Raw genomic sequence first — 10,873 nt, 5'->3', positions numbered from 1 at the left:
GGGGCACAAGCCCCGCGGTATGTTTAGGGACAGAAAAAGAGCAGCTTGAGAGCAGCATAGGTGGAAAGCCCAGCAGAGAGCAGTGTGGGGATGCTCCCCAGGCAGAGTTGGGGTCTCTTCCTCCTGCAGAGATGTCACCAGCATCTCCAGACTTCAGGATACCTGACACCTGGAGCAACGGATGCAGTGGGCTTGGGGTGAGCCCCACAAAGGTCCTGGGAAGCTGAAGGACAGGGAGCAGGGGATGGGTACTAGATGAAGGTGGAGTCCAGCTGGCTGGTTTCATGGTTATTGTGGGCACGAGCCTCAAAGAGCTGCTTGATTAGGGCAGACTTCTCCTGCTCCAGCTGTGTGATGCGCTCGCTCTTGTCAGTTACCTCCTGCAGGGATAGGGCAGGGAAATGCTGCTCAGAGCATTCACTGCACTGTGGGTGCTGGGATGTGAACCCCAGCAGTGAGCTCAGCCCTGGCAAGGGCATCACAGGTGCCCCTTTCCCAGCAGTCCTGCTTGCAGCCCCCAGCCTCTCGTGACCTGCGTTTGTCACAGTTTTTGTCCTCCAGCAGGGATGCCCCATCCCTGCCCATGCACCCTCACCCAGCCAAGAGCTGAGCACAGCTGCAGCTCACACACCCTTCTCTGGGATGACCAAGGTTGACTAAGATGAAGGAATGCTTCCCACTGCCTCACATTCCTTCCCTGGCCCCATCCCACACCCTCTGTTCTCCCAGCACTCACCAAGGAGGTCTCCTCTCCCATGCCCCCACTCACTTTAGTGAGGAGCCTGTTTTGCTCCTTCAGCATGCTGATGGCTTGCCGGGAGCCTGTTGAGGCTGGGGACACCACGGGGCCTTGCCTGCTCAGAGCTGAGGAGGGGGTTGCTGGCTGCAGAGAAGATAAAAGGGTGAGACATTGAGCCTCCTTCCTGGTGGCCCTCCCCCCTCCCCAGCCTTCCCAAAGGCCAGAAGCTGGTTCTGTGACACACAGGGAACTGAGAGAAGCCCAGCACAGGATTAAGATTCCAGCCCAGGCCATCGCAGGGTCTTCAGCAAGGCAGGCAGAGGTAAGAATCACTCATGCGAGTGTACCCAGCTCCTGCCAGGAGCCTGGCAGGACAGTCTGCTCTGGGATGGCTGACTCAGCACCTCAGCAGGATGGTTTCCTTATTCACTTGACAGTGGCTATATCTTTTTTGGGATCTTCTTTTGAGCTTCAAATGCAGCAAGCACGCTCCAGCCCAGCTCAGGACCAGCTGTGTCATCTTCTTGGCTGCCCTCCAGCCCCTGTCTTGCCCACAGAGCCAAGGCACCTACCCAGAGCTCAGGGAACCTCTGCAAGCTGATGTCAGCCCAGCCAACAGCCTAAGTGGGGGGATAGAATAGGTCTCAAGCTCAAGCTGCTAATCTGCTGCTCTCACCTTGCCAGTGGTGGAAAGGAGGTTGCCCAGGCAGCGGTTCACCTCCTGCAGCTTGGGGATCAGGTGGCCCAGGTGGCTCTGCCCACCCTCAGGGAGAAACTCCTGTGGGATAGGGAGGAAGAAGAGGCTGGGAGTTACCCTGAGGCCAGCTCCAGCTTCAGCCCAGACCCACTCCAGTTCTCAAAACCACACACAGTCCCAGACCCTCCCAGGCAGATGAGCACCCCGGGGCCAAGCCCCAGACTCACCATGCTGGTCTTGTTCTTGCCCAGCAGCCTCTGGCGCTCCTGCATGGCCTGGATGTGCTGCTGGTACCACTCCCGGGCACACTCCACCAGCTCCAGACCCTGCAGCAGGAAATCCTTCTCCTGTTCCAGCTCCTTCATGCGCTTCAGCTGCAGGGCAAAGCATGCAGAAGTCAGTCCCTCCCCACCAATGCCCTGTCCAGTTTCAGGAGCTGGTTTCTCCACAGGGTATGGAGGGTGACATGGACAAGGGTCTCAGCCCCTCTCCCCATGAAAAGCCTCAGAGGAGCAGGGTGCTGGCTGCTGTCTGATGCTGCTCTGGAGGAAGAGTTCTCCAGTTTGGGAAAACTGAAGCAGGTGAAGGACAGCCAGGCCACCTCCACCCTCCTGCTCTCTGCTGCAGCAGCAGGTCTGCAGCCCTGTTGCCCCAGCACTCTGCTTTACCTTGAGGCACCTCAGAGCTGAGCAGAGCACAGCACACCTTCTGCTGAGTGTCTGGCATCACATGGAGAGGGACATGGTGTCCTCTGTCCTGGAGAGCTGCTACAGAGGTGCCCAGAGCTCCTGGGACAAGGAGGGCAGGACCCTGAACCAGGCTGTGGCACAGCCAAGGCTGCTGCAGGGCAGGCAGCTCAGCCCCTTCACCAACAGTGGGCCTGGAGCAAGGGTCTGTGCCTCTCTGCTCCACTGCCACCTTCTCCTCCTGACCCTGGACACTGCACTACTGTCAGCAATCACAGAGGTGGTGAGAGGAGAGGTGATCAGCAACCACTGCAGCAACCATTTCATCAGCCCTCACCCAGTGAGCCCAGGGCTTCTGCTTCCCTTCTCCCAAGCCTTGCCACCTGGTTCCCCAGGCTCCTGCCTCCCTGTCTCCATGTCAATAACACAGCAAGCTGCCTGCTTTGCTGCCCTTGCCTCCTCTGCCACAACACAGCCAGGCCTTCACTGTCACTGGCACAGACTGGGCTCCCCCCAGGCACCAGCAGGACTTTGATCACCCAGTAGCTGCTTGATGCTCAAGAACCTCTCCTGCTGCTTTGGAGACCATCTGGTAGGGGATGATTCAGGTCCAAAGTGACCCTGAACAGATCCCTGCCCCCATACCATACCAGGACCTTCTTCAGCCAGTGCTTTCCAGACTCCAGTCAGCCCTGAAGCCTCCCAGCCACCCTTCCCAGCAGCTCTGCTCTCACTGCTCCTGCAAATCTGCTTCAAACATGACAGCCCCAACAGCTGCCCCCCAGGATGGGTAGAGGGACCAAAGGGGACGTACCCACAGGAAGAAGTGCAGAGCCTTGGTGCCATGCAGGTTGTTGCTGAGGGGCATGAAGGAGGTGCTGTAGCTGGCAAGGACCCCCAGCCAGCCTGGGCTGCAGCCCGTGGCTGCCTGGCTCCCATCTGGCTGGCCAGAGTGGTGACCGGGAGAAGAGGCAACACCCCACAGTGCAGTGGGACATCAGCAGCTCTGCTGGGTGCCAGGGCAGATGGCATCTCCCTGAGGACAGGATGCTTGCGGGGCAGAGGCAGTTCTGGAGCAGCAGAGTGCTCGGCTTGGCTGCTGCTAATCAGGGTGGAAGGGGAGGGGACAGTGCTGCCCCTGGACCACCTACCAATGACAGCACTCAGCCTCTCACAGCAGGCTCATCCCAGCTACCCCTGAGGCCCTGCGGAAACGAGGCCGAGCCATGGTGGGCGGGGCAAGCACAGCAGCTGAGCAGACACCAGCCGTGCTGCTGCAAAGGGCCCTGGGCTGCAGCTCAGCCCCCACACCTTCGCTGTTCAGGTCCCAGTGCACCCCGAGGTGCAGGGGAGCCAGCAGTGCTCCCACCCCTCCCTGGCTTAAGGCACGTCAGCCTAGACACAGCTGAGCACCTTCCCTCCTCCCCAGAGGCCAGGTGACAGGACACCCTGCAGAGGGATTCGGTCCTTGCTGGACTCAGACCTGCTCCAGCTGTTTCTGTCTTCAGAAGTGAGATTTGTACCCAAAGGCTCCAGTCAGGGAAGAATCTCACCTGAGGGACAGGGACACAGACTCCTTCTTGAGGGAATCAGAAAAAGGCAGTGCAGCATTTTGGTGCATAGGGAGGGAGGAGGAAAGGCAGAGAAACTCCCTCCTACCACCCCACAACCTGAGGAAACAGAGGCAAGGGCAACACAAGCCCAGAGCCAGAGCACTTGTGACAGAGCTGGGAGCAAACCCCAGGTCTGAGACACACTGGCCACCGGCTAACTCCTCACCAGACCAGGGAGGACCTTGAGCTCACAGAAGTGATGGGCTCCAGCCTGGAAAGGGTTCAGCCAGGGAAGGAGGGACTCTTCCCTCTCAGAGACAGCAGCTCCCAGCACCAAAACCCTAAGCAGCAGGGACCTTCATCCCCAGCTGTACACATCTACAGTTATTGCTCCCTGCCAGCACCTCTCAGCAGGGACCCCCTCAGCCCGAGAGCACCCCAGCCCCTTTTACAGCCATCCCAGCCCAGAAAACCATGTGCACACAACCTCCCTCTCCTGGGCAGCCAGCAGAGCATTTCAGCCGCCACCAGCTTGTGATCAGTGCTGCCCTGCTGCCAGCGAGCCCTGCTGGGTGACACCAGGGTGTGAGGAGTGGAAGTGCAGAGGTGACACTGCAGCCTCAGCAGCAGCAACACCAGCCAGAGCCTGTTCCACCTATCACTCACCCTGCAGGCTGGCTCCTGGCTCTCTTGCCAGAAAAATTTAGCTTGTGCCCAGGCAGCTCCTCCACCCCTCTGTGGAGCAGCACAGACCCCTTCAGCCAGGCAATCTGACCCAAGCCTCTCCAAAGGGGGATGGAGAGAAGGGAGCAGATCCCTCCATCCTGGGCTGCTCAGCTAAATTCAGTGCATGGGCAGAAAATTTCTGGCAACCAGGAGGATCAGAATGTGTGATCCTTAACCTCCAGAGAGCACCTGGCAGGGAAGGCAGGCTCACAGCACACACCACACCTGAACTTTGGCTGGAGTGCTTGAAAGGCCCAGAGATCCTCCTGCACCTGCAACGTTTGCCTTTCCTGGCCCAGGCTTCTGCCCAGGGGAAGGCATATGTGCAGTCAAACACTGTCTCCAGGGCCTGACCCAACTCCAAGGGAAGACAGGGGAACATGTGCCTGCTCCTCCCTGTCCAGTACCATCTGGGATAGAAAGGCTTGGAAGTAAGAGCAGGACTTCCATATGCGGCAGCTGAGCTTTGTATCCAAAATACCAGGAGCTGCCTGACCCCCACAGCTCTCATGTGCAGCATGGGCAGTGAGGAGCCACAGCCCAGAGCTGCTGCCAGTGGTGAGGAACCCCTGCAACCCCTTCCCCAGGGCCTCTGTGCTGGGGCCCACAGCAGGGTTTCCCTTACCATGCTGAAGTCCACGCTGCTGGTGATGGTGTGTCTCCGGTGCTCTGCACGTCCCCTCTGATGCCTACGAGTGTCCCCAGCTCCTGGGTGGCTGCCTTCTTCTTGGCACTGCCCAGCAGCCTTAGCATCACCATCTGTGCCAGAGGAAAGCATAAGGCCACCAGCTGCCTGCAACAAAAACCTCCCCAGGGCCACTCCTGTGGGACTTCTGCAGTGTGGTCTTGCAAATAGATGTGGCAGGGAGAAGCTGAGCAGGGCACTGGCCCAAGCACCTGCTCACACCTTTGTATGGGCAAGGCAGGCTTCAGCAGCCCCTTGCTTATGCCAGGCTGGCAGCAGACCTCAGGGGTCACCTGCAAAAATCAGGCAGGTTCTAGGCAATGCTGCTCCAGTCCCGGCACAGGCAATGAAACCACTGGAGACACAACACCCATGTTCTGTCCTCCTGGAACCCCTGGCTCCTGCGCAGGTGGCACAGGCTCTGCCAGGAACTCGGCTCCTCCTGAAGACAGCTCCTACTTGACGAACAGCTTGGCCATGCAGATGTGTCCCCCCCAGCTCCCTCCTCTGGTTTAACCACAGCATGAACCAGGCTCCCAGTTCCTGCCTTGTACAAACACTAAGCTGCTGCAAACCCTGCAGAAGCCATTTTTGCAAAACAATTTCATACTGGCAGGTTTTAGGATATACCTGACCCCTCCTGCCTGTGGGCCCCAGCAGGCACTGCCCAGGCACCTGCTGAGGCAAGCCCCGCACTGCCCAGGCTGGGGATCTAGGCAGGGATGTAGCCCCATGGCAGGGCCAGGCCAGCTCAGCTCCTGCTGGAGCAGGCACCACCCTGCCACCCCCCAGCACAGACAGGGTGCAGCCAGCACTCTCCTCAGACATGCCCAGGCAGCAAGCCTGATGCACCTCCCTGCTTGCCCTGCGCCCCTGCCAAGTGTCCAGCAGACCCTGCCTCATGCTGCCCCCACTCTGCTCTCAGCTTCCCTCCAGAGTTTCTTTCCCAGCCTGGCTCCTAAAGGAGAGCAGCAGTGAGGCAGATGAGCAAGGGCAGCTGGGGAAACATCTGCTTCTCAGGACTGCTCCCCACGTATCTGCCAGGCATGCCCACCCATCCCACATCCTTCTCCACAGGTTGGATACACCAGTTCCTGGGTGCCAGAGCTGCCTGGAACAGGTCTAGATTGGTCCCTGCTGCATGATCATGAAGGGCTGCAAGAGTCAGGACAGGGCAACTGGCACTGCCTGGACTGGCACATCCCTGCCTACTGCTCCACAAGCCTCAGCTGAGCACATGGACACAATGCAACAGGGATATGGGGCAGGCAGCTGTGGCCACTGGAGTCACCCTCCACCCAGAAGGCAACAAGGTCTGGCAGAGTTGCACCACGCTGGGTCTGCTGTGCTGCCATATCTGAGCTGCTTCTGCAACAGGAGCTCTAATCAAAGTTTGACCTTGAATGTGTCCAGGGGTTGAGACCCCATCCCTGGGCAACCTGCTCCAGTATTTCACCACCCTCATAGTGCAGAACTTCCTCCTGATGTCCAACCTAAATCAGTCCTGCTCCAGTTTCAAACTTCTCGGCCTATCCCCACAGGCCCTTCTGAACAGTCCCTCCCCAGCTTTCCTGTAGGTCTCCTTCAGATATTGAAATGCAGCTCTAAGGTCACTCTGGAGCCTTCTCTTCTCCAGGCTGAACAGCCACAATGTTCTTAGCTTGTCCCCATAGCAGAGGTTCTCCAGCCCTCTGATCATCTTCATGGCCTCCTCTGGACCCAGGTCCATGTCTCTCTTGTGTTGAGGGCTCCACAGTTGGACACAGCACTGCAGGTGAAGTCTCCCCAGAGCAGAGCAGAGAGGCAGGATCCTCTCTTTCCATCTCTGGCCACACTGCTTTGGATGCAGCCCAGGATGCCCTTGGCCTCTGGGCTGCCAGTGCCCATTGCTGGCTGCTGTCCAGCTTTTCCCCCACCAACAGCCCCAAGTTGCCCTGATCTAGGTTCAGGACCTTGCACTTTGCTTTATTGAACTTCATGAGATCCTCGTCAGCCCAGCCCTGCAGCCTGTCCTCTGCTCAGCCTGTGGCAAGAAGCCACCATGGAAAGGGAAAAATACTCCTGGTTCACCATGGAATGCTGCTTTCTCCTACCAGCAAGTGCTCTGGTGTAGGCAGATCTCTGGCACGTCAATGAACACAAAGCTTTGATACCACTTTCAGATGGTTTGCCAGCTGCCTTTGGTTTCACACACCCTTATCTACCTGGGAGGAACCCAGCAAGACCAGCACAACCACACACATGTTCTCCTAACAGATCTGTGGCACATCCTGCCTGAGCAGCTGAGGAGTAGCCCCAAACCCAAGTGTAGCTTCAATAGGCAGAATCCCAAATCAAAGCCAAGAGCACCTCTGGGAAGAGCTGCAGGGTACAAGCAAGATGTTAAATTAAAATGGTTTCTGCTGCTGTTGCTTGGAAGCACCAAGCTGAGCTGAACCTGTGAGAAGAAAGTGCTCCCTGGTCAAACAGCTGAGCTCTGTGCACCTGAACTAACAGTGTAGGGGCTAAAACAAGACCCCAACTAATGAGCTGGGATCGGTTCCTCTGAGGCAAAGAGCAGGACTAGCTCACCAGAGGTAGAATAGATCCTGCCATGGGGTATGGGATGCCTCTTCCCTTCCAGAGCCCCTTTGCCCTTGCAGGTCCTGCAAGACTCTGCCAGCCAGAACAAGTGCTCAGGCTGGAGCAGACACCTCAGGGTCACTTGGTAAAACAATCTATAACTGTGCACACCTGTCCTTGGCAATGGCCCAGACTGTATCAGCTACAAACCATCGCTCCTTCCTGCCAGGGCCAGAAGTTCTTCAGGCAGCTGCTAGAGCCAGGCCATCCCAGCAGCAAAGGCAAGCACTGTGCTGGGGAGGAGGCAGTGCCCAAGGCTACCACAGACCTCCCAGGCAAGGTACTTCCTGCCCTGTGTTTTAACTTCCCCAGGTTTCAGCTCACAGGGGAACCACAAGGGTAAAGATCCACAACACCAAGGTTCTTGGATGTTGCTGTGACACGCCACCTAGGCATGTAAGGAAGCCATTAGGTGACTTCCAAGCCTGGTGAGTTCTCCAGTCTCGGCCTCACCACCTGCACACCCAGCAGATGCTGTGGACTCCCCAGAGAGCATGGCTGGCACCCCACAGCAGCTCACAGGCTGCCTCAGCACCACCAGGCTGATGAGAAGCTGGAACCTGATGCTGAGCAAGAACTTCTTCAGAACCTCCATGGTAATGAAGGTTAGTGGGGAAGAGGGGACAGAAATGCCATCCTGCTATCTCACTGCAGCCCTGGACCTGCCAGGAGGATCACCTGGCCCCAACCTCTGCCATTATTCACATCCAAATCACCTCTGATGCATGTAGAAGCCCTCTGGACCAGAGAGCAGAGCTAGGGTGGCATCCTGTGAGCCCCTCCTTTCCCCAAAACAGACAGGGAGAGTTTTCTCAGGCTCTTGGCAGCTGATGAGCAGAAACACCATCTCATCATACTTAGCTGGATCTCTACAGAAGCTGTCTCCTGTAGCTGAAGGCTCAGAGCAGCCCCAAGCCCAAATCACAGAATCCTAACAGATAGGGCTTCCTGGCTCCATGGGCAGCTCTCAGCACCTGGCACGCTTCTCTCTGGCCAGAAAGAGCTACATCCTTCTGCAGTTGTGCCCAGCTCTCTCTCAGCCAGCTGAGGAGAACATCTGCCTGTTTGACCGCACCCTAGGAAGCCCTCCACAGTGGAAGAAAGCACTGGGCAGCTGTGCATGCTCTGGAGCTAAAAGAGATAGAGGACCTCTGAGTTAGTGTTTGTGAAGCTGCTGTGAACTAACCTGAACCCTGGGCCTGCTGCCAGAACACTGCCCTGCACTGCAGGAAATTGGCAGCAAGGGCTGAGGCTCTAACCCTGCCTGCAGGCTCAGGACATGCGTGTAACACCAGCTGGGAATGGAAGCTGGATACTCAGCAGCCAGAAAGCTGCTGCAGTCATCTGCTCAATCTCTTCCAGGGCAGAGCTTTCAAGCTGCTGTTTATTCGCCAAGCAGGATTTTTTTCAAGTTTTTCCAGATTTACTCCTGATGACAGAGGAGCCAGCTTGGTAAGTAACAGGCTCTGAGATGAAGCTCCAGTGATTAGTCTGGAGGCAAAATGAAAAGCAGAGAATCTCAGCCATGGTTAAAGTTTTTTCTCCACCCTGCAGAAGGGACTGGGAAGGTAAGGCAAATCAGCCCAACCTTCCCAAGGTAGAGGAAGGAAGTCACAGTGCTCAAGTGTTGCAATAATACAGACCTTTGTGTCCACAGACCTCAAAACACTTCACACATCTAGGTACATGTTCCTGTGTGACCTTCTCTGGGTGAACCTGCCTGGGTAGGAGGATTAGACTTGATCTCCAGAGGTCACTTCCAACCCCTACCATTCTGTGATTCTGTGTGAAACAGTCATGAAGGTCAGAGTGCCACTCAGGTGTGGGGGTCCTGGCAGACCCAGCACAGCAACCCCCGGTCCTGAAGGAAAGGCTGAGTCCAGAGGGACTTGCCAATGAGCTCTGAACGCATAGCCTGGCCGCAAGAACAGCACTTGGGGGCTGCAAAGCACATGTCCCTGATGCCACTTTCCCATTTAATTATTGTAAAGGGTGCTATGGAACTATCTGAACATAAAAGAGGGCTCCTATTTTTCCGTTGTGTTTGATCCAAAACATGGATGAAGTCGAGAACAAAGTCCTCCTGAGCCCACCTGCGCACACGGCTGCTCTGTGCCCGCTGCTTTTGCCCCGGCAATGATGCTCGGCTCTCGGGGCCCCCGAGCCCAGCGACTCCCCGAGGCGCCCGGCGGCAGCAGCCCCCCGGAGGGAGGTCACCGACTGACTGCGTCAGGGGACAACCAGGGCCACGTTGCGGTAAATCCCTTAATGCTGCTTGTCACCGCTATAAACAGACTCATCCCCAGGCGAGGGGGCTGCGAAGGGCAGCGCAGCCGCGGGACAGCCCCGCCCGCGTTCCGCTTCGCCCGCGGCTGGGACAAAGCCCCGCAGAGGCAAAGGCGACAAGCGCGGTGACTCCGGCGGGGTCTCACGGTAGGTCCGCGGGGTGAGCTCCTGCCGGCTACAGGCCGGAGAAGCGAAGGGGTCTGCGCTGCCCACCGACCGTAGCGAGCCGCCCTGCCTAAGCCGAGCCTCCGGCAGCGGTGCTGCCCGCCCCCCGCCGCTGCCCGCCGGGCACGCTGCTCACCAGCCAGCGCTCCCGGCCCGGCCGCACCGGCTCACCTCGGCCGCAGGGCTGGCCGTGCCCCGCTGCCCGCTGCCCGCTGCTCTTCCCGCGCCGCTCCTCAACACCGCGCGGGCTCGGCGGCTTCTCCCCGCTCCGCCGCCCGCCGCTGCCGCTCTCCACGGGGCACTCAGCGCTAGGCAGGGCAGCCCGCAGCCCCAGGACGAACCGCTCGAAGGTGAGGTACCCGCTGGCCGGTGCCGCCCGCCGCAACCCCTCCATCACCCCGAGGGGCAGCTCCCGGGCTTCCGTACCCCGCCAGCGGGACTCGATCTCCCGCAAGTGCACATAGCCCCGCCGCCGGTCATCGAGGATATCGAAGAGAGTCCGCAGGCTCTGCAGGAATGCCCGCGGGAGACCCTCGGTACCGGCTGGGAGGGACCGACCGCCGCGCTCTGGGGCCATAGCCACCGCCGCTTCCGAGCGTTACCGGCCGCTGCGGCCCCCGCGCTCCTGTTGGTTGCTGTCGGGAAGCCCCGCGCTCTCATTGGTTGGTGGCGGGAGGTCGCGCTTGCCATTGGCTGAGGGGCAGGACGGCGATT

The 10,873-nt window shown here is 58.5% G+C and overlaps 1 protein-coding gene across 1 annotated transcript; it reads right to left on the bottom strand.

The window, feature by feature from the left end:
• Positions 1–251: 251 nt before the first annotated feature.
• Positions 252–10,873, bottom strand: SAPCD2 (suppressor APC domain containing 2). Its single transcript, XM_054393547.1, has 6 exons — positions 10,331–10,873; positions 5,027–5,160; positions 1,664–1,810; positions 1,416–1,517; positions 770–883; positions 252–380 (listed from the first exon to the last, which is right to left on the bottom strand). Exons 1-6 carry the CDS (start codon positions 10,734–10,736, stop codon positions 252–254), a joined length of 1,032 nt encoding a protein of 343 aa, XP_054249522.1. The 5' UTR covers positions 10,737–10,873.

This window comes from Indicator indicator, chromosome 28 (genome assembly GCF_027791375.1).
Source record: "Indicator indicator isolate 239-I01 chromosome 28, UM_Iind_1.1, whole genome shotgun sequence".
In the NCBI taxonomy this organism is placed as follows: domain Eukaryota; kingdom Metazoa; phylum Chordata; class Aves; order Piciformes; family Indicatoridae; genus Indicator; species Indicator indicator.
Note: the sequence above shows the minus strand (reverse complement) of the source record. Positions and strands in the feature narration are given on the sequence as shown.

Bases quoted from the DNA above. Each gene is read 5' to 3' on its own strand.
- SAPCD2 (XM_054393547.1), bottom strand. From the start codon at position 10,736: ATGGCCCCAGAGCGCGGCGGTCGGTCCCTCCCAGCCGGTACCGAGGGT. The intron at 884-1,415 runs GTGAGAGCAGCA...TCTTCTCTGCAG, and splicing joins TCCTTTCCACCACTGGCAAG to CCAGCAACCCCCTCCTCAGC. The intron at 381-769 runs GTGAGTGGGGGC...CTATCCCTGCAG, and splicing joins AAAACAGGCTCCTCACTAAA to GAGGTAACTGACAAGAGCGA.